The 22,387-nt window shown below is 43.2% G+C and overlaps 1 protein-coding gene across 9 annotated transcripts; it reads right to left on the minus strand.

Annotated features, from left to right (window-relative positions):
* Nucleotides 1–9,675: 9,675 nt before the first annotated feature.
* Nucleotides 9,676–20,794, minus strand: LOC119361045. 9 transcript variants are annotated; one of them, XR_005172837.1, is made up of 9 exons: nucleotides 20,330–20,794; nucleotides 20,091–20,230; nucleotides 19,842–19,950; nucleotides 19,432–19,658; nucleotides 18,455–18,542; nucleotides 14,978–15,075; nucleotides 14,657–14,688; nucleotides 14,368–14,496; nucleotides 12,817–12,987 (listed from the first exon to the last, which is right to left on the minus strand). XR_005172837.1 is itself a non-coding variant. In XM_037626438.1 (6 exons), exons 3-6 carry the CDS (start codon nucleotides 19,460–19,462, stop codon nucleotides 9,788–9,790), a joined length of 342 nt encoding a protein of 113 aa, XP_037482335.1. In that variant the 5' UTR covers nucleotides 19,463–19,658; nucleotides 20,091–20,230; nucleotides 20,330–20,794; the 3' UTR covers nucleotides 9,676–9,787. The 9 variants fall into 9 exon arrangements, 2 of the variants coding, with proteins under 2 accessions (XP_037482335.1, XP_037482332.1); XR_005172833.1 differs by lacking the exon at nucleotides 12,817–12,987 and adding an exon at nucleotides 12,792–12,810 and having other exon boundaries at nucleotides 19,432–19,950; XR_005172835.1 differs by having other exon boundaries at nucleotides 12,818–12,987; nucleotides 19,476–19,950.
* Between the last annotated feature and the right edge of the window lie 1,593 nt (nucleotides 20,795–22,387).

Here is a 22,387-nt window from a genome sequence, read left to right on the forward strand (position 1 = left end):
GCGCCTAGAGTTTCGTCTCGAAACCCTCTTTCTGTTTAACCAACTTAAACAAGATTTTGCTACTGTAAAATTTGACTTTAGTCCAGATTAGTAAACAAAGCTTGTTTCTTTCACCGTTTGAGTTGTGTTGCTTCGTTTGATTTGATTCTTTTTGCAAACCGGAGATCTTAAGTTGAACTTTCTGGTTAGATATGTTATTTGAGTTTTACCCATGCCCTTGCTTGATTGCTTATTGTATGCTTGTTTGTTTGTGATAGAGTACCCGAAGTGTGAAGCGTGCTACTACGAGTCTCTAGGTTTCGCGGATCATCAGCAAGACAAGTAACACTTTGATCATACCTCTTTACTACCCTGTTTTGTTGCATTAGATCAATCCTCAAACATTGCATGGTCATGATCTGATTAAATTGTGGGTTGGGAAGTAGATGAGGTAGTACCTATTCACCTGTTTATTATCAAACCTTGGGAGTTACTTCTACGTCGCTTATATTGCTATGCTATGCTCGTAGATGTGGATTGGGTTTGAGAGTATTCATGACAAATGTGAGTATTGTTAAATAATGGTTAACTTAAGGTGGCAACTTTAATACACATCTGGGTGGATTGTGGCACCTTGGGAATTCCAGTGATTGCCTGTATTTTTGGAAATCCCGGGGTACCGTGTGATTCTCCTATGGACTGTCACCCACACTCAAAGGGATCATAAGATTATTCACGCTAGAAACTTCCGTGTGCAGCCACATGCCATTATGGGCTCTGGCATAGTTGAGTAAGTTGTGAGAAACCTTTCCATGATGTGCTAGCAGATGTAGGGGATTGTAGGTGTACCGGCCTATATATCGGTTAAGGGGACCTCTTTGGAAAGACTGTGTCTCGGTCATCCATTTCTCAAACATCTTGTAGTGCGAGAAAACCAATGGAGGATCGAGTCTTGTGGGGAAAAGTGCACAAACCTCTGTAGAGTGTACAAACTAATCATGGTTAGCTGTGTCCCCGGTTATGGACATCTTGAGTATCTAGTTCTTGGATTATCATGTGGATCTCATCACTCTTAATGATATAATTTGATTGGGGTTAATGATTATTTTTAATTGGGATTGAGATGGGGTTTACCATTCTCAATATTCAACAACCACCATGATAGTTAAATAAAATTTATTCCTTTGTTGTAGGGAAAAATTGGCTTTTCACAAAACATATTAACCATACAGCCTCCACCAGCCAAATATGCATGTAGTGATAGCATTATTCTGTTCATTACTCTTTTGTGTTACCTTGCCAGCATATTCCATGTGCTGACCCATTTTTGGGCTGCAACGTACCATGTTGCAGACTTTTCAGATGACGAGTAAGGAGCCTTAGGTCGTGGTCTTTCACTCAGTGATGTCGTTGGAGTTGATGGACTCACTTTATCTTCCAAGCCTTCCGCTGTTATCGTATTAGATAGCCTTAAGCCATATTTATTGTAATAAGTTCTCTTTTGAGACATTCAATGTAATAAGTGCGTGATTGATACTCTGTTGTGTTAGCATTACCGATCCAGGCCGATGACACTTATGCACAGAGATCAGACTGTTTGAGGTCTGGTCGCTACATAGATGGTATCAGAGCACACGCTGGCTGTAGGACACGACCACTAAGCTAAAGCCCTAGATCACTACTCTCTTCTCATTTCTAACTCCTCTCCTTTTTCTACTCTTTAGGATGGCGGATGCAAGGATCAAGTTCACACAACCGGATGAAGACACCCCTTTTTGGAAGCCACTTGAAGGAAGTCACTAGGTACCTGAACATCGGAATACTAAGCTTCACCGGGACTTACAACGCCACTTTACCAGAAGAGGAGCGTTGGATGATTCAAGTTCAAGTTCCAGGAAGGACATTCACGCCTGTCACTGAGCCCATAGAGTTTTCTTTTGATGCACCAACCTGGAGTCTAGGAAAAGTATGGCAGCTCACATCACCATGTGACGCATTGGAGAAGTTTACCACAATGATCTCAAGGATATAATCTACCAGATTTGTGGGCACCGAGATGAGCAATGGGAGATGATCAGCACTAGGAAGGATAGATCGATTGCCTCTTTCATCCAGGAGTTAAACCAGCACATTCGACGCCAGGAGAACCAGATGTGCGCAGGCATGACAGATTTGAAGAAGGCGATGACAAGGATCACAGAACTGGAGGAAGAACTCAAGGCTACACCCGAAGATTATATGGAGGAAATCGTCGTACTAGTGGAGAAGAATTACGACCTGACAAGGAAGCTTGGAGTTTTCATGGGAGATCCCGCGCTAGGAGGAGAAGATGACAGTTCCACTTGCCCGGAGAACTACATCATCATCGACGACACTGACTTGGGCCCTGACGATAGCGATGATGACTATGTTGATGAAGCTAGAGCAGGTATCATGGAGTCTTCGACCGATCAATTTTTATAGTCGACCACCATATCAGTAGTAGTATTCCACCATGTATATAGTATAGTCCAAGCACTTTTGTAACAATAGTTCTAGACCGATTGTATGCCCTTGTTTGATTGATTGAGTGAAATGTTTGTGTTTGTCTCATGTGCATATGGGTAGTGTTTTCCCCCTAGACCTCATTCTATTCTGTTTTCTCATCTTTTCTAAACCCAGCAGATGCCTCCGAGACGCGACAATAGGTTTGCTTTCCCACCGGAGCTGACTCAGTTGATCCAGCAGCAGAATGCATTGATGCGGATACTAGTCCAGAATCAGAACCAGGGGAACAACAACAACAACCCACCACCACCACCACCAGTTGATCACTTAGCCCATTTTCTTAGGCTGAATCCGCCGGTGTTCTCCAGTAGCACCGAGCCGATTGTTGCAGATGATTGGCTCCGCAAGATTGAAAGGGAGTTGACTACTGCAGGATGCACAGATGCGGAGAGAGTGCATTTTGCCGCACATCAGCTTGATGGACCCGCAGCATCATGGTGGGAGAATTTCATAGTCACTTACCCCATCGACACTGTGACATGGGACCAGTTCCAGCAGGCTTTTCACACTGCCCATGTCTCAGCAGGAGCTATGGCCATGAAGAAGCGTGAGTTTCGCAACTTACGCCAAGGAGGGTGCACTGTTGGTCAGTATGTGAATGAATTTAGTAAGCTAGCATGTTATGCCCCAGATGACGTCGCTACAAATGCAACTAAGAAGGAGAAGTTTCTGGAAGGACTGAATGATGAGATGAGCATGCAGTTGATGGTGGCAAATTTCAATAACTACGAGGAGTTGGTGGATCGAGCTCTCGTGCTTGAAGGGAAGCAGCAGCAGATTGACAGCCGCAAGAGGAAGTGGACAAGGGAAGTATAATTCTGGAGCTCATCAGAGACCCCGTTTCACCCCGAACTCAGGAGGACTTGTTCATAACCATGGAGGCCACACTCATAATGGAGGAAGTACGCACAACCATAGTGGCCCCAAGAATGGGAATGGTAATGGTGGAAGCACTGGACAGAACCGTTCCAACCCGGCAACACCCGCTATGAAAGATCTAAACCACGTTACTTGCTACAAGTGCCAGAAGACCGGACATTACGCCAATGAATGTCCTGAAGCAAAAAATGGAAATGGCAATGGAAGCTCTGGGAAGAAGCCCAACCCTTTCAACAGGGGACAAGTGAACCACGTTAACATGGAGGAGGTTGAAGCCCAACCAGATGCAGTAATAGGTAAGTTTTGGTTAAGTCCTTTACTGCAGTCCTACTTTCTGATACTAGTGCATCACACTCATACATATCAAGGGGATTTGTGGATAAGTATAATTTGCCCACTAGAGTTCTTAAGACGCCCATGCTAGTAACCTCACCCGGAGCAGAGTATATGGCAAGCCATGGATGTTTTTCAGATGCCATTGACCATAGGTAGGCATGTTTTCCCCTCAGATCTGATAATTTTGGAGTCGCAAGGTTTGGATGTGATTCTGGGTATGGATTGGCTATCAATGTATGGAGGAAACATCGATTGCGCCAGTAAGACGATTTTGCTCACCACCCCAGAAGGAAGAAGGATCAAGTATGTATCCTGGCATGTTCCGAATAGGACGCAAGTAAATTCCTTATCAAGAGTTGTACAGGAGGAAGTACCAGTGGTAAAGGATTTCCCGGATGTATTTCCAGAAGAATTGCCAGGCATGCCACCGGATAGAGACATTGAGTTTTTGATTGAGCTTTTGCCAGGCACAGGGCCAATATCTAAGAGACCGTACAGAATGCCCGCAAAGGATTTGGAGGAAGTTAAGAAGCAGATTAAGGAGTTACTGGATAAAGGTTATATACGCCCAAGTTCGTCACCTTGGGGATTACCAGTACTTCTAGTGGAGAAGAAGGATGGATCGTTAAGGATGGTTGTTGATTATCGAGGATTGAATGAGGTGACGATCAAGAACAAGTACCCACTGCCGATGATCAATGATTTGTTTGATCAGCTGCAAGGAGCTAAGGTGTTTTCCAAGATCGATCTACGATCAGGATATCACCAGCTGAAGATTCGAGAGCAGGATATACCTAAGACAGCTTTTACCACAAGGTATGGGCTATATGAGTATACCGTTATGTCATTTGGCCTAACTAATGCACCTGCCTATTTTATGAACATGATGAACAAAGTGTTTATGGAGTTTTTGGATAAGTTCGTCGTGGTGTTCATGGATGATATTTTGGTCTACTCGAAGAATGGAAAAGAGCATAAGGAACATTTGCGTTTAGTACTTGGGAAGCTCAGAGAACATCAGCTATACGTCAAGTTCAGCAAGTGCGAGTTTTGGCTGAAGGAAGTTGGATTCCTTGGACATGTTATATCTGGAGAAGTAATAGTGGTAGACCCCACCAAGGTTGTCACGGTGACAAATTGGGAGCCACCCATGTCAGTTGGAGAGATCCAGAGTTTTCTTGGACTTGCAGGATACTACCGGAGGTTCATTGAGAATTTCTCAAAGATTGCGAAGCCCATGACGGAGTTGTTGAAGAAGGACACCAAATTCAAATGGACTGAGGAATGTGAGGCCAGTTTTCAGGAGTTGAAGAGATGCTTGGTTACATCACCAGTCTTGATTCTGCCAGATCAACGCAAGGATTATGAAGTGTATTGCGATGCTTCTCGGCGAGGACTTGGAGCCGTACTTATGCAGGAGGGAAGAGTTGTTTCATATGCATCACGACAGCTTAAACCCCATGAGTTAAACTATGCTACGCATGATTTGGAGCTAGCAGTCGTAGTGCATGCATTGAAGACATGGACGCATTTTATCATCGAAAATCATTGTGAGGTATACACGGATCACAAGAGTTTGAAGTATATCTTCACGCGGAAGGAGTTGAATCTCAGGCAGAGGAGATGGTTAGAGCTCATTAAGGATTATGATATGAGATTGCATTATCACCCCGAAAAGGCTAACATAATAGTCGATGCGTTGAGCCGAAAAAGTCATGTCAACACACTCATGACCGGAGGATTGCCCAAGGAGTTAGCAGAGGACCTTCGCAAACTATGTTTGGAGATAGTTCCGAGAGGATATGTAGAAGCTTTGGATATTCAATCTACTTTAATGGATAAGATCAGAGAAGCTCAGAAGACGGACAAGGAGATTGCCGAAATAAAGGAAAGAATGAGTAAAGTAAAGGCTAAGGGATTTCGTGAAGATGAGCACGATACCTTATGGTTTGAGGACCGCGTATATGTGCCAAATGATCAGGAGATCAGGAAGTTGATTCTGCAAGAGGCTCATGATTCGCCATATTCGATTCACCCAGGAAATACCAAGATGTATCTGGATTTGAAGGATAGTTTCTGCTGGACCGGAATGAAGAAGGATATTGCAGAGTATGTAACAGTTTGTGATGTATGTCAGAGAGTGAAGGCAGAGCATCAGAAGCCAGCAGGATTGCTACAGCCATTGCCGATACCCGAATGGAAGTGGGATAAGTTAGGCATGGATTTTATCACGGGATTACCTAGGACTCGTTCAGGCTATGACTCGATATGGGTTGTACTCGATCGTTTGACGAAAGTAGCTCGCTTCATCCCAGTGAAGACCACTTACACCAGTGCTAAGTTGGCAAAGATATACATGACCAGGATCGTATGTCTGCATGGAGTTCCGAGGACCATTGTATCAGATAGAGGAACCCAGTTTACTTCAAAGTTTTGGAATCAGTTGCATGAAACTTTGGGAACCAGGCTAGAGTTCAATACATCTTTTCACCCGTAGACAGATGGGCAGACTGAAAGAGTCAATCAGATTCTGGAGGACATGTTGAGAGCTTGTGTGCTAGACTATGGATCTAGTTGGGACGATAATTTGCCGTGTGCAGAGTTCTCATACAACAACAGCTACCAGGCCAGTTTGAATGGCACCGTTTGAAGCATTGTACGGAAGGAGGTGCAGAACTCCATAGTTGTGGGGCGAAGTTGGAGACCGACAGTTGTTTGGACCAGATTTGAATAAAGAGTCTGAAGAGAAGGTTAAGCTGATTCGCGATAGACTCAAGGTAGCCCAGTCCAGGCAGACGAGCTATGTGGATTCTAAACGCAAGGAGACAGTTTACGAAGTTGGAGACAGAGTGTATCTTCGTGTATCCCCACTTCGAGGAGTGAAGCGCTCTGGAGTTAAGGGAAAGTTAGTGCCACGTTTTGTGGCACCATACAAGGTTTTGGAACATATAGGAGAAGTTGCTTACAAGTTAGAATTTCCCGAAGGATTGTCATGAGTTCACGATGTGTTCCACGTTTCTCGGTTGAAGAAATGCCACGCAGAGATGGCTGAAATTCCTTTGAGAGATACAGTGCCACTGGAATCGATACAGTTGGATAGCGATTTGACGTACGAGGAGAAGCCAGTCAAGATACTCGAGTTTGCCAGCCGAGTCACACGCAACAAGGTAATCAAGTTCTGTAAAGTTTAGTGGAGCCACCATACCGAGGATGAAGCCACCTGGGAACGAGAGGAAGACCTACAGAAGGATTACCCACACCTATTTTCTAGCCAACCCGAATCTCGAGGGCGAGATTCATCTTAAGGGGGGTAGGTTTGTAACATCCAAATTTTTAATTTGGAATGTTATACATTAGATCATCGTTGCATTTTAGTTTGATCCTAGAAATTCTACGCAACTCAAGGACCCACGGAGAGAGTTGGGAATTTCGTTATTTTCATATTCGAGATTTCTCGAATTTTGAAAAGAGGATCGTTTGATTTTAATTATTTCGCTTCAAATATTTATTTTATAAAAATAGAAGAGAGAGGATAAAATGACTTCCTCAAAAATAAAAAAAATATCATAGATTTAATATTAAAATCAAATACGATTTTTATTCGGAGTTTTATCGCTATTTTATTTGAATTAGAAAAAATATGCGTTTTTTCAAATTGTATTTTAGGCCCAAATAAATGTTCACCTTGTCCGGCCTATTTTTAGAGGACGGGGAAAATTTATTTCAGGATTTTTGGAGTCCGTTTACTATTTCTCTTCTTCTTTTTCTGCACGTCGGAATTGTTTTAAAAAAAGTCAAACCGACTCCGGACCGTACCCGAGCGGGACTCCGCCTAGGGGGGCTTTATAAGCCGCCGCTCCGAGCCGCCGAAGCCCAACCCGCGCCGCCGCCCAAACCCTAACCCTAACCGCGCCCCGCCGATGCTGTTGCCGCCCCGCGTCACCACCGTCGCGCCTCGCCGCTGCCCTGCGCCGACACTCGCCGCCCCGCGCCGCCTCGTCGGAGCCCACCCACCGCCGCCGCCGTTCGCCGGACTTTCGCAGGAGGTAGCTGCCGCCGCTGCCTCGGTTTTCGCGAGAGAACCGACGGTTTTTTTCTAAAATTAGATCTTTTTTTTATAAATCCGGTTTGGTTTATTTTTTCGGTTTTTATTTAGCGAACGCCCGTTCGTTAGTTCGTTTTAACGAACGGTTTTCACGATTTAGCCGCAGACAGCGAACGTTCGTTCGTTAGCCTGTTCGTCAGTTTTTCTTTTTCTCGGATTTTTCCGCGATTATTTTCGATCGCGATTTCTGATCCGATTTTCGTTCTAGTATAACTTTTCGCTCGTTTATCGGAATCAGGCGATTCAAGCGCCTAGAGTTTCGTCTCGAAACCCCCTTTCTGTTTAACGAACTTAAACAAGGTTTTGCTACTGTAAAATTTGACTTTAGTCCAGATTAGTAAACAAAGCTTGTGTCTTTCGCCGTTTGAGTTTTGTTGCTTCGTTTGATTTGATTCTTTTTGCAAACCGAAATTCTTAAGTTGAACTTTCTGGTTAGATCTCTTATTTGAGTTTTACCCGTGCCCTTGCTTGATTGCTTATTGTATGCTTGTTTGTTTGCGATAGAGTACCCGGAGTGTGAAGCGTGCTACTACGAGTCTCTAGGTTTCGCAGATCATCAGCAAGGCAAGTAACACTTTGATCATACCTCTTCACTACCCGAATTTATTGCATTAGATCAATCCTCAAACAATTGCATGGTTAGGATCTGATTAAATTGTGGGTTGGGAAGTAGATGAGGTAGTACCTATTCACCTGTTCATTATCAAACCTTGGGAGTTACTTCTACGTCGCTTATATTGCTATGCTATGCTCGTAGACGTGGATTGCGTTTGAGAGTATTCATGACAAATGTGAGTATTGTTAAATAATGGTTAACTTAAGGTGGCAACTTTAATACACATCTGGGTGGATTGAGGCACGTGAGGAATTCAAGTGATTGCCTGTATTTTTGGAAATCCCGGGGTACCGTGTGATTCTCCTATGGACTGCCACCCAGACTCAAAGGGATCATAAGATTATTCATGCTAGAAACTTCCGTGTGCAGCCACATGCCATTATGAGCTCAGGCATAGTTGAGTAAGTTGTGGGAAACCTTTCCATGATGGGCTAGCAGATGTAGGGGATTGTAGGTGTACCGGCCTATCTATCGGTTAAGGGGACCTCTTCGGAAAGACTATGTCTCGGTCATCCGTTTCTCAAACATCTTGTAGTGCGAGAAAACCAACGGAGGAGATCGAGTCTTGTGGGGAAAAGTGCACAAACCTCTGCAGAGTATACAAACTAATCATGGTTAGCTGTGTCCCCAGTTATGCACATCTTGAGTATCTAGTTCTTGGATTATCATGTGGATCCCATCACTCTTAATTATATAATTTGATTGGGGTTAATGATTATTTTTAATTGGGATTGAGATGGGGTTTATCATTCTCAATATTTAACAACCACCATGATAGTTAAATAAAATTTATTCCTTTGTTGTAGGGAAAAATTGGCTTTTCGCAAAACATATTAACCATACAGCCTCCACCAGCCAAATATGCATGTAGTGATGGCATTATTCTGTTCATTACTCTTTTGTGTTACCTTGCCAGCATATTCCATGTGTTGACCCGTTTTCGGGCTGCAACGTATTATGTTGCAGACTTTTCAGACGACGAGTAAGGAGCCTGAGGTCGTGGTCTTTCACTCAGTGATGCCGTTGGAGTTGATGGACTCACTTTATTTTCCAAGCCTTCCGTTGTTATCGTATTAGATGGCCTTAAGCCATATTTATTGTAATAAGTTCTCTTTTGAAACATTCGATGTAATAAGTGTGTGATTTCTACTCTGTTATAAATCCTTCAAGTACTATGTGTGTCAGCATTACCGATCCAGGGATGACAGTTATGCACAGAGATCAGACTGTTTGAGGTCGGGTCGCTACACATATTTATAGATGTAACCCTTTCGAACAGGAGACGCATAGTGGCCACGCATACTGTGGATTGAAGACACCTATAGCTAGCAAGTTTCATCGGCACAACGACCGAAACAGAGCAAATGAATGGGGGAGGAGGAGATGTCATTTGTGCTCACCCACGAACGCAGGGGCGGAGCTCGTGAACGCACAGGGAGGTCGTTGAACACCAAACCCTCGCAGCGACGAAACAACTGCACATTTAAAACCACCAAATCAACACAAATATGATGTTTTTTATAATAAAATCGAAAAATATATGACCTAACTCATAATTTAACATTGACCTTTGGAAGGCCGAAGAGCACCTTTTCGGTCAACAGGAAGCCGAAGAGGTATCAGGGGTCGGGGTGTCTGATACGTCTCCAACGTATCTACTTTTCCTAATGCTTTTCCTCTTGTTTATCAACCAGTGGGCCAACCTCCCTCTTTGTCGTCTGCTAGCAGACGGCAAAGACCTGGCTGATGGCAAAGCCATCCTTGGCCGTCAGCCAGCTCTTTGTCGTTTGTTTTTTGAAGCTGTTGGCAAAGCCATCCATTGCCATCAGCTAGCAGACGACAAAGAAGTGGCTAACGGCAAATCTTTTGATTCCAATAGTGTTGGCTGCCGGCGGCGGCCGTGGCTTCCTCCTCCGACCAAAGAGGCCCTCCTCAACCTTCGTCGCCGCCCCTACGCCGCTCTTCCTCCTCTCTCCACCTCAAATTGCCGCAACTCCGCCGTCCCTCCGTCGCTCCTCGCTGCTGCTGCGCCAACGCCGCCACCTTCCGAACTGCCACCGCCCCTATTTGGCCGACGCCCACTAGTTTTTACATCTCCACTTTGCATCATCTATTGGAGTTGCTCTTTTACATCTTCAATGTACATCATCTATTGGAGTTGCCTCTTTTTTGGAGATGTAAATTTTGACATCTCCTGTTTTACATCTCCAAATATGCATCTTCTATTGGAGATGCTCTTAGTGATGCTTCTTCTACAAGTTGTCGACCTGTATGTTATGTTGGTATAAGTATTATATGTAGCTCGGTTGAATTTTGTGTTTTTTTAAGTCATGCTTCATCAATGTCCTTCTGTTTTGTGCAAGAGAATTGGAAATTTGTCCCGTCTACTGCGTTAACTGGCAAAGCCTATTCGGCACCCGTTTCTTTAGTTCGCGCAAATGGGCACATACTCCCACGCCGCGCTGGGCCGGCGTGTTTTTTTTTCAAAACTGGAGCAAAAAGGGTGTTTGTGCAAGCGTTGTTTCGAACTCAGGATCTCTCGTTGAGAGAGCAGCACAATGACCACCAGGACAACAACGAAGCAATTGAGCCTATAAACTTCATTCCTTTCCTTTATTCCTTCAGTCACGAGAGCCCCTGGTTTTGGGAAGCTTCCCGGATCAGTTATTCTCACTGGTCCTTCCTTTTTTCTTGTCCCTTTTTCATTTTTGTTTTTTCCTTAAACACGTGAACTTTTTTCAAATTCGATGAAATATTTTCAAATTCAGTCAACTTTTTCTAAATCAGTGAACCTTTTTGGAAACTCGATGAACTTTTTTTCAAAATCGATGAACTCTTTTTTCAAATCGATTAATTTTTTTAAAAACCGATGAACTCTTTTCTTAAATCAACTAATTTTTTTAAAAACCGATGAACTCTTTTCTTAAATCAACTAATTTTTTAAAAACCGATGAACTTTTTTCAATATAGACACACTCTTTTTTCAAAATCGATAAACTTTTTCCAAATTCGATGAACATTTTTCAAAATCGATGAACTCTTTCTTCATTTTTGATTTAATTTTTTCCAAAACAGATGAACTTACTTTTTTTCAAAATTGATGAATTATTTTTTTCAGTTGTGTTGGATTTTTTTCAAATTCATGAACTTTTTTGAAGTTTCTGGACTTTCTTTCAAATGTCATGAACTGTTTTAAATTCAGGATTTTCTATGATTTTTTTGTCAGAAGTCAACAGTTGACTGGTCAACTGGCCAGCTGTCGACTGGTCAACCGTGATCGACGGGAGCGAAGGAGGCGATCGAGGCAACCTGGGCCAGCCCAGTTCCCAGCCGCGTGGGCGCACGAACTGCCAACTGGCACCCATTAGGAGCTCTCGTGTTAACTCTCTCTGACTATTTAAATGCAGAGTTATTTTCTGGCCCAGGCCCATTTCGATCGCTCTACTTTTCTAGCCAATAAATAAAAGGCAGGAACCGTCCGAAACATTTCCACAGTTCTTTAGTCCCACCTCGATTGGGGAATATCAAGTTATACGGCTTAAGTATGCGTCTATAAATGGTTCCGCTAAGCCGATGATGACTATCCTAGAGACCGACATTCTGAGCGCCCTGTGCGCAGTGAGGAAAATGTCATCAGGAATTAAATAGTCTGAGGCGACTTTTTTTTATGCCACCGCTGTCGTATTTGTTTACCCATGTCAAATTTGCTTTCAATGACCATAGAAAAGATAGCCGTTCGAAGCAAAGTACAATGCTAAAACTGCTTTTGTAGGACGGTTTTTAAAAAATTCAGAATTCAACAAAAAAACATATTTTTACATTTCAAAAAATACAGGCATACATGAAGGCATAACTCACATGTGTAAATTTTCAGGACGAAATACGTTAAAATGAAGGTTGTGCAAAAAAAGACAATGGCTTTTCAAGACACGTTACTATTCATCCCAAAAGTCCATGATTTTTTTTTTGTGCATAGATCGCATCTCAATGTATTTTATTCTGAAATTTTATACGCACACACATCACATCATTGTGTACTGTACAAAAAAAATTAACCAAAATGTATGAATTTTGAATTTAAGAAAAAACGGCCTCGAAGGAGGCCGAGCTCCAAAACGCCATTCTCAGTTCAAAGCTCGTATTCCCTCCGTTACTAAATATAAGTCTTTTTAGACATTTCAAATGAAATACAACATACAGATGTATGTAGACATATTTCAGAATGTAGATTCACTCATTTTGCTCCGTATGTAGTCACTTGGTGGAATCTCTAGAAAAACTTATATTTAGGAACAGAGGGAGTACATGCCATCAATGAGCCAAAATATGTCTAGATACATCCATTTCTCTGACAAGTATTACCGGACTGAGGAAGTATTAGCTAAATAACCTCTAAAAGCATGGAGATATTATTAGGTTCAGAATGAAAAGAAACTTATGCCAAACGGATGTATCTAGTAATGAAATACATATGGATCCGTGAGATTATTATAATATCGCCATGTTTCTTAGACACCGAATTATTCTGCGTTGTCAGATAAGAAAAATGATGAGAGAAGACGATCAGAACAACTAACCAGCAGCAGACTGTTTAAAGGGCTTCAAAATCTCATTATGTTTCAAGAACTATTTTCATTCAAGTAGAACAGAGAAATTCATTTGTGGGGTAGCCTTAACATCATAATCGCGGTACGTTCTCAAGAATATTTCTATTCAAGCAAATTGTTCTAGAAAGAAATATACTGCCACCAATCTGAATTAATCACCGCAGCCTCTTATCTTGAATAGAGGTTGCGTCAATTAATTCGGATCGGAGGGAGTACCTTTACTTTTCTTTTGATCCAAGTCCATGATGAATGATGCACTTGATAATAGTTCCCTTTTTAGTGGGAGGCGACAAAGACATGTCATACTACTTGTCGATGCTTGGGTAAAAGCAAAGATTCTGAAGTTGCTACAGAAAGCAAAAGCCTAAAAACTAAAAGATTATGATGATAGTTGGATAATCAATATTAAGCTATATTTCTTTTAGAGCTGATTGGAAGAATGAGCTGGACCAATGGGAGTTTGTGACATAAGGAGAGTATAAACATTACAAATGCACTATATAAAGTATATTGAGAAAAACATTATTACATCAGACTCCCTCCGTTTCTAAATATAAGCCCTTTCAGATATTTCAATATGGACTACATAGTACATACGGATGTATATAGACATATTTTAGAATGTAGATTCACTCGTTTTGCTTGTTACGTAGTCCATATTAACATCTCTAAAAGGTCTAATATTTAGGAACGGAGGGAGTATAACGTAACATAACATAGAGATATAATAAACATGTCCTGATTTTAAAAACAAATTTACTACGATTAGGGCATTTTGAAGACCGAGCTCCATGGAGCCCTTTATTTTGAAAAATTCAAAATTCATAAATTTCGATTTCAAAAAATTCTGAAAAAAATAAACATGTATGCAAGGATGTAATGTGTATGTGTGATAAGTTTCAGGATGAATTGCGAGCTGCACAAAAAAAACAAAATCATGGACTTCAAAGATGAACAGTACATATATGGTAAAAGGCCCCACATTTGTCTTTTTTGTGTAGCTCACGTTTTAATGTATTTTGACCTGAAAATTTGCATACATGTACATTATGTATCTAGGTGTATCTGTATTTTTTTCCAGAATTTTTGAAACTGAAAATTTTGAATTTTGAAGTTCTCAAATAAAGGCCTCCATGGAGCTCGGTCTCCGTTTGACATTTTCGATTTACTACTCCCTTTGTACATAAATACTAATTTTTTTTATTTGTGAACAAAGGAAGAATAAAGTAATACGACAGGATTACGAGAAGATGGAAAAGGAACAAAAGAATATGTACCCCTCAGAAGCTAACACGTACCTTAATAGCATATAGTAGTTCTTCCGTACGATTCATACATGTTCCTCTTTCAGTTGATTCCTTGTCGTATTTTGAGCCATCGAGCCTAACAATTAAATCCAAATCTTCCGCTCTTATCATCCTCGAAGTCTATCATAGGAGGAATGGAGAACCATTTAACAGAAAGTGATAGCAAATCTTTTCTATAGCCAAAAATTCCCTGTTTGTTGTGCTTAGACTTTGTGTCAAAATATTGTCTTTTTTGCTCATCCAACAGATAAAGTTCCTATACTTGACACAACTTACATACCTTGGCATATAGTGATCCTTTGGTGTAAGAATCTGCATAGAAAATAAATCAGATCCATAAGAAAGATACCAAGGAGTGAGCAATCCATTTTCATATCCTAGTCCATGTTGCAATTCCTTTCCCCAAATTGATTGTAAATCTGCAGGATATAATTCGGCTAGCTACAGTGTGTGAACCATGTAGTGTTCCACCTCTCCACTAAATCGCAACAGTTCTTGCTTCTGAGGTAGGAAAGGAATCATGGTCTAGGGGTACAGCATAACATATGGGACTAAGCACTACCTCCTAGCTCAAACCCCTAAAAATTTAACAACTTCTTACCTTAATCCCAAAAAACCTGAGCTCAATAATTCCACGCATACCTACTGGGTTTGGCCCAGCTTCTCTTCAACGAATGCCTACCAGTGGAGAATGTTGTGCTGCTCCAGTGTGAGGTAAGGAATAGATTAGGGGGCAGGTACTGGATTATTGCATAAAGTACACTTTTCATATCACCAGAAAGCAACAATCATGATTATAAAATCGAATGTGCAACTGGACCTTTGCCTAGCCCAGAATAGTAGGCCTACAAAAATAGTGCAATTCCGAACATCATGTGGTACATTACAGTTCATAAACAACAGACCCTCTCTCAAAAGCACAACCAGCTAAGGCTACTCCGGTGAAGCAAATGTCTAGGCCATAACATGAAACAGCAAAATAACTAAACTATCACTAAATAGTAGTACCAGCAATCATGTAAGAGCATCTCCACTGGCCCCCCAACAAGCCCCTTAGGGCGCCTTTTTTAGCGTCGGCGGCGAAACATCGGCCAAGTTGCGCCCCCAGATTGTTGTTTATCGCCGATTTGGGCCAAAATAACAACCGGCAAACCCAAGCCGAACCCAGCGCACCAGGGGGCGCCTGGGGGTACCGGCTGACGCGTGGGCCCACGTGGTCGGCGACAGACCGGCCTATTCCCGCCGTTTTCCCCCATTTTCCCTCCATTGCCCAAGCACTTCCCCCCTTCTCCACCACCGCTCCCGCTATTCTCCTCATCAGATCCAACCGCCATGCCGCCGAAGAAGTATGCGGCCCCTCGCCTAGCCACCGATACCGCCCAGCCAAAGCAGAGGAAGCCGAGGGCGCCGATGGCAAGGCCACAGGGCTTGTCGAACACCGAGTTGAAGGTAGGCGTTGAGTAACCACCGATCACCAGAACAGGCTCATCACCAAGAGGGCCAGGGACGCGGTGGCGGCGGAGCAGGAGAGGCGTCTCGCGTGGGGATGATGAACCTTCCGCATGGCCACTGCCCACAAGCTGCGTGAGGGAGCCAGCACAGCGTCGCGTCGCCGGCCAACTTCTCGCCGCCGCTATGGGGGTACGCGCCCTCGCCTGGCTACTCCGACGGCAACACGCATGGCGGCTTCAACCCCAGCATCACCTTCCTGCATGGCGCAGTGCCGCGTGCCTCCGGCCTCAACAGCTCGCCTGTGCCGCCTCTGCGCCGTGCCGCCCTACCCTTCGCACACGGCTCGGCGCCACAGTTCAGCAACACCGACACCAACATGGACGAGATCATCACGAGCGGCTCGGTCCCCGCCGCTTCGTGCCCCGGGTTCCACGCGCAAGACGAAACGATGGACACCGCCATCGACATGGACGACGTGCTCGACGACGCCAAGGAGGAGGCGGAGGAGGAAGAACAGGTGGAGCCGGAGCCGGGGCCGAAAGAGAGAAAGAAGAAGCGGGCGCCCAACACAAGCCGGGCGAGCCTCGCGTCAAGTGGACGTCCAAGGAAGACGAGTGCCTCGCCGATGCATGGAAGACCGTCAGCATCGACCCGATCACCGGCTTGAATCAGAACACCGACACGTACTGGAGAAGAATCAAGACGGCGTTCGACGAGCACAAGCTGGTCGACCCCGACTTCGCCAACATCCACATGGATCACAGCGACAAGGCCATGGCGAACCATTGGGCGACCATCTAGGCGGCCTGCAACAAGTGACATGGGATCCTAGAGGAGGTCGCGGCTCGCCCGGAAAGCGGCGCCAACATCGAGGGGCAGGTATGGCCAGTCGTCGGCTCAGTTCTTTCGTCGTGTACTTCGCCGACACTTGTTCTTCGGCTGTGCAGATGGTTCGAATGTTCAACATGTTTCGCCAAGACAACAGCGACCAAGAGTTCAAGTTCCTTCACGTGTTCTCCAGGATCGAGTCGTGCAAGAAGTGGAGGGAGTGCCGACTCACTCTCGCAAGGCCAAGGAGACCTACAAGCCGGATGCGCCTGCCCCGTCGGCGGCAGAAGGGCGCCCTGATGGCAACAAAAGAGACAAGGCAGCGAGGGGCGCGGCACCCGCTGCTGAACGGCTGCAATCATCGATCAAGCAGTGCATCGCCGATGCCAAGAACAGCGCCGCCAAGAGGGAGGAGAAATCCGACGCGAGGTGGTCGGCGTTGATGACGAAGCATGACGTCAAGCTCGACCTTCTCAGGACCAAAGTCGCCGCGAAGAAGAGGAACACCGACCTGGCGCTCTTGATGGCGGCAGACATGTCGACGATGGACGAGCAGGTGATGGCGTGGTACCTGGCAGAGCGTGGCCTCATCTTGAACCAGATGCCTCGACAGGCGGCAACCGCCGCCTCTACGCCCACAACGACGCCAACGCCGACGCCAAGCCTGAGAAGTGAACATGTGCGGACGCCCTGCGTGAGCACTGAAGCCACGCCAACGCCAACGTCGAGCCCGAGCACTGAAGATGCGCCCACACTGACCTCAGCCAGTCCCATGGCAGAGGAGCCTGCCGTTTGATGCGTTCCATGTCTATGATTCCTTCCTTTTGATCACCGAACTTTTGGGTATGTTTGATCGCCGACCTGTGCCATGATGATCGCCTAACCTGTGGCGTTTTTTGGCAGCGGGAAAGATAAATTAGAATTTTCGGGCGTTTGGGGGCCGAAACCTGGGGGCGCGACTGGAAACTCGATCGCCCCCAGGGCGGAAAAACCGCCGGCGCATACGCCAAAAGACATTCGTCGGGTGCCCTGGGGGGGCAAACGGCTTGAGATGCTCTAATGGTTAAATCAAAACCTGGAAAATGCACTCATGAACACCTACAGGACGAGATGGGCCTTCAAACCTAAGAAGGAGCAACCAAAGACAAGGTGGCCATTGACAGATTGACGAGGAAGCACAAGGACGTGGCCGCTAGACTTCTCATGATCACTTATCCCCCTTGAGGCTGTATTTCCTTTCCTTGTGGGCTTATTTTTGCTGTTGCCCCTAGCCTGTACATTACCTTTATTTTCTTTCGTTTCTATGGACCTCCATTTTTTGGTTGGATGTTGTGCTTCGGTTGTGGTTTGCTTTATTTATAAAGCGGGGCGAGAAGCCTTTTTGGTACAAAATTCAATTAGCCGTGGCCCTTTTCAGGAATCATCCACAACACCCTATCCTAACAACTGAGTGTGTAATCCATCCTCACACAATGACAAAAAAGTATACTAAAACACAATTAACGAATTCAACAAAAATAGATGTAGCTAGTTAAAGCCTAGTTTGATAAATGTCAAAGAGCAGTTTCATATGATTCCATTGTGTTATGTGTGTGCATCAATTTTCAAACATGATATATATAAAAACAGGAGGGTGACAGAACCTATACTAGAACCTACTACAACGCCCCTTCGGTCAGTTTTGCATCAGGTTCACTATGGGCAGAAAAGACAACACAAAAGTTGAGTGGTAGAAAATAGTGAAACTAATCTGATGTGTCTTGTGGTTCCACGTCCTATCGAGGGCATCGCTGCTGACCTTGGCAACACTGAGGAGGTCATGGTCCACACGAAGTTCTTGGGCCTAAAGCTTCTTGGTTCCTCCCCCAGCTAATCCACCTTCCGAGCTAACCAAGTCAAATCAATATAATTTTAGTTCCATTGTGAGTATCCGAGACGCTCTGAAACAACTGGATATTCTCCTAAAAGGCAAATAAAAAGCACTCTGAATAGATGCAAACTTTGAGAATTTCTTGTTGATTCAGTCCAGAGGAAGAGACGGCAATGGGGTGGTAGTGGGGGCAGAAAGCGAAGGGATGCAGGGGTGAAGAGCAGACGGAAACGGGGGCAGACACAGCGGTGGTGCTCTGAAAGGAGCAGAGGCAGCCCCGACAACAGCGTGCGAACAAGAGCAAGGGTGGCCATGGCAGGAGGTACCACCAAGGAGAAGAGCAATTGCGGCGCGGAGGCGGACAGGCAGCGGGTGGCAGCCGGAAACCGTAGTGCGGGCGCTTGGAAGAGGACGGAATGGGAGTTACACGGCAGTGTTGTGCGGTCGTGTGAGGGTGAGAGGCCAACGAAGCCAGACATAGTGGTAACCCAACAAGTTTAGAACAAATGCTCATGTAGCTACTTTTTTCACCCGTCTATTTCCATGAAATAGTGAAGAATTGGCTATCAGGAATAGGGCTTAAGTGTACTCTCATTTCAGAGATGTGCTTGCATTTTTGCAATATATTCAGTTTAGGTCAACTGTGAGAATCAGGAATATGGCTTAAGTCTCAGCTACGCTTGCACGCATCATATTTGAAGTTAGCGAGCAGCACAAGTACTTCACAACCAGTCTTGAATCAAAGGAAATAACATCATATTTGAAACGATAAAAAAGAGGTTACACTTTTTCTAGGGAAAGATGTATGTTAACACACTAACTTATTAGTGATCGGATGTTTGAATGTAGCAAAACATGGATTTTCAAGGCTTCAGAGCGAAATGAAAGTGATCAGAAGACAAAACCTTTGCAAGTAGAGCTTTCCCTGTTCCCCATACAGTATGACTACCTTGAGAGGCCTAAATCCAATGTCCTCATATAGCTCGGGAAGTTCAACTGGTTCTTTAATATCTTGAATTGGAACATGTAAACCACCGACATCCGAACAAGACTCCAAACGTGTCATTTCAATTTTCATGACAGAAATCATAGGACCAACTTCACCTTGCAAAATTCCGACCACCAAGAGAACCTGAGAAAAAGACAGGTAAAGCTCAATAAATAAATACTCCAAGGCAGAATTGAAATTCATCACATCAATCAAACAGATACTCCGATGGCCTAAGCTAACCAGTCCTCTCTCTGAGTGTATAAATAAATAAACCACAAAAAGAATATGAGAGCTGAAGACTTAAATGCAGATTTCTATTGCAACCATTTCACTCTTTCCAATTGAATAAAAATATAATGACCACAGATTCTGCCAACTTTTCTTCTCCTGGTAATTGGAACCATGTAGTAAGGACCAAGAAACTTCAGAAAACCTGAAGAAGCAAACAAGTGGTAAATGTTATAATTTGAACAACTAAAACGATTTGATAGATATACTCTATGAATCTCAGTTCATGTTGAAATACAAATTATTCCATAGCATTTTGTGACAAAATTCAGCACAGCAGTCAACCTATTTCCCTCGTGAATCCGCCAAATTAGTTCTTGACAATCAATTCTCCGTGTAACTAGTAGGATACTCCTGGATACCCAAATCAATAGACTCCAACCGGTCAATCTTCAGCACCGTCCAAAGAGTCCTGCTCTTGTGATCTGATGGGGTAGCAAAAAGAAGCCTTATGGTGTAGCACAAATACAAATACGCATGATGGTGCAGGGAAAAAGAGTGAGGAGTAAAAGGATGGGGGTGACCTTGATGACGACGGCGGTGAGGAAAGGTGCTGGAGCGGCGGGCTTACTGCTCCGAGGATTTGTCCGGGCCTTCTCCTCGGGCTGCTACCGAAAGAAACGATTTTATCCGCCTCGGAGATGGTCGCTGGGACGCCGAGACGACAGGGTTTGGCGGAATCGCAGCCGGAGAGGGAGTCCACGGCCCTTGGTGGCTCGCGTCGGCGCCGTCGCAGGATCCGGCATCGGCACCACCGGATCAATCCGGAATTACTCCTCCCGTCGAAAAAAAATCGATCTTTTCCGGCATCGCCACCACCGGATGAAGCCGGAATTACTCCTCCAATTGATCTTTTCCAAGGGAGGGAGTACGGGACGGGGATGGCGGAGTTTGGAGAAGGGCACGGGGACGGTGATGCGGCGAGGAGAGAAGGAATCGCGGGCGGAGGAGGAATCGGAGATGGGGAGGAGGGCGTCAGGAGGTATTTGCGGGGTTTTTTATTATTATTATTACTAGCAAATATGCCCGTGCGTTGCAACGGGAGACAAAAAATTATGGCTCACCAAATAAATATGACTCAATATCCTGATGTATGAGCATACTCTATTTTAACATAGTGGCTCACCATGTTGCCATTTATTTTATTTTTCTCACTCTAGCCGATGATGGTCGCGATGTCCACGTGATCACAATGCATTCCGTTGTAAATCAATGAAATTTCCAGTGCATGCCACACTTATCATTATGTTGCGCAAGAGAACGTCTAAAACTTTAAAAACAAATCTCATTGACCACGAACTACTCCAAACGCCAAAATATATAAAGACTTTCGAAAAACTAATCAAATCCTAGACATAAAATACTTTTGAATCAGTGAACATTTTTCGAATCGACAATTTTGTTTTGAAATTTTTGATTTTCTCAAAAAAAAATCATGAACATTAGTTTTGTTTACATTTTTTTTAAATGTATGAACCGGTTTCGAATTCATTAACATTTTTTTGACTCAACAAACATTTTTCCAATCGACGAACCTTTTTAAAAAAATTGGGGAACACATTTTTATTTTTACTTTTGTGAATGGATATTTTTTTCAGATTCCCGAATATGTTTTGATTACACGATCATTTTTTCAAAATCATGAACATGATTTTATTTCCCGACCATTTTTTCCAAAAATTGTGATTTTTTATAATTTTATGAACTGTTTTGCAAAAACACCAACATTTTTTGAATCTGCAAAACTTTTATGATTTTCTAACATTTTTGAATTCACGTATATTTTTATGATTTCTCAAACATTTTTTTGAAAAGTTGCAACTTTTAGAATATTAAAATCCCGAATTAATTTAAATAAGAAATAAGAAATCATGAACATTAGTTTTGTTTACATTTTTTTTAAATGTATGAACCAGTTTCGAATTCATTAACATTTGTTGACTCAACAAACATTTGTTCAATCGACGAACTTTTTAAAAAAAATTGGGGAACAAATTTTTATTTTTATTTTTGTGAATGGACATTTTTTTCAGATTCCCGAATATGTTTTGAATACATGATCATTTTTTCAAAATCATGAACATGATTTTATTTCCCAACCATTTTTTCAAAAATTTGTGATTTTTTATAATTTTGTGAACAGTTTTGCAAAAACATCAACATTTTTTGAACCTGCAAAATTTTTATGGTTTTCTAAACATTTGAATCTGCAAAATTTTGTTTTGAATTCACATATTTTTTTATGATTTCTCAAACATTTTTTTTGAAAACTTGCAAATTTTAGATTATTAAAATCCCGAAATAATTTAAATAACAAATAAGAAAAAAACAAAATGAGAAAAGAAAAGATAAAAATAAAAAATAAAAAAACATTTGAATCTGCAAAATTTTGTTTTGAATTCACATATATTTTTATGATTTCTCAAACATTTTTTTTGAAAACTTGCAACTTTTAGATTATTAAAATCCCGAAATAATTTAAATAACAAATAAGAAAAAAACAAAATGAGAAAAGAAAAGATAAAAAAAATAAAAAAAACAGGAGAGCCCTGCAATGGGCCGGCCCATGAAATGGATAGGGA

Source organism: Triticum dicoccoides, chromosome 1A, assembly GCF_002162155.2.
Source record: "Triticum dicoccoides isolate Atlit2015 ecotype Zavitan chromosome 1A, WEW_v2.0, whole genome shotgun sequence".
Lineage (NCBI taxonomy): Eukaryota > Viridiplantae > Streptophyta > Magnoliopsida > Poales > Poaceae > Triticum > Triticum dicoccoides.

Coding starts and splice junctions, on each gene's coding strand:
- LOC119361045 (XM_037626438.1), bottom strand. CDS start 19,462: ATGGGGAACAGGGAAAGCTCTACTTGCAAAG. Junction 14,689..19,431: donor GGAAAGCTCTACTTGCAAAG/GTTTTGTCTTCT, acceptor TTTTCTATGCAG/ATTCTTACACCAAAGGATCA. Junction 9,938..14,367: donor AACTACTATATGCTATTAAG/GTACGTGTTAGC, acceptor TTAAATGTGCAG/TTGTTTCGTCGCTGCGAGGG.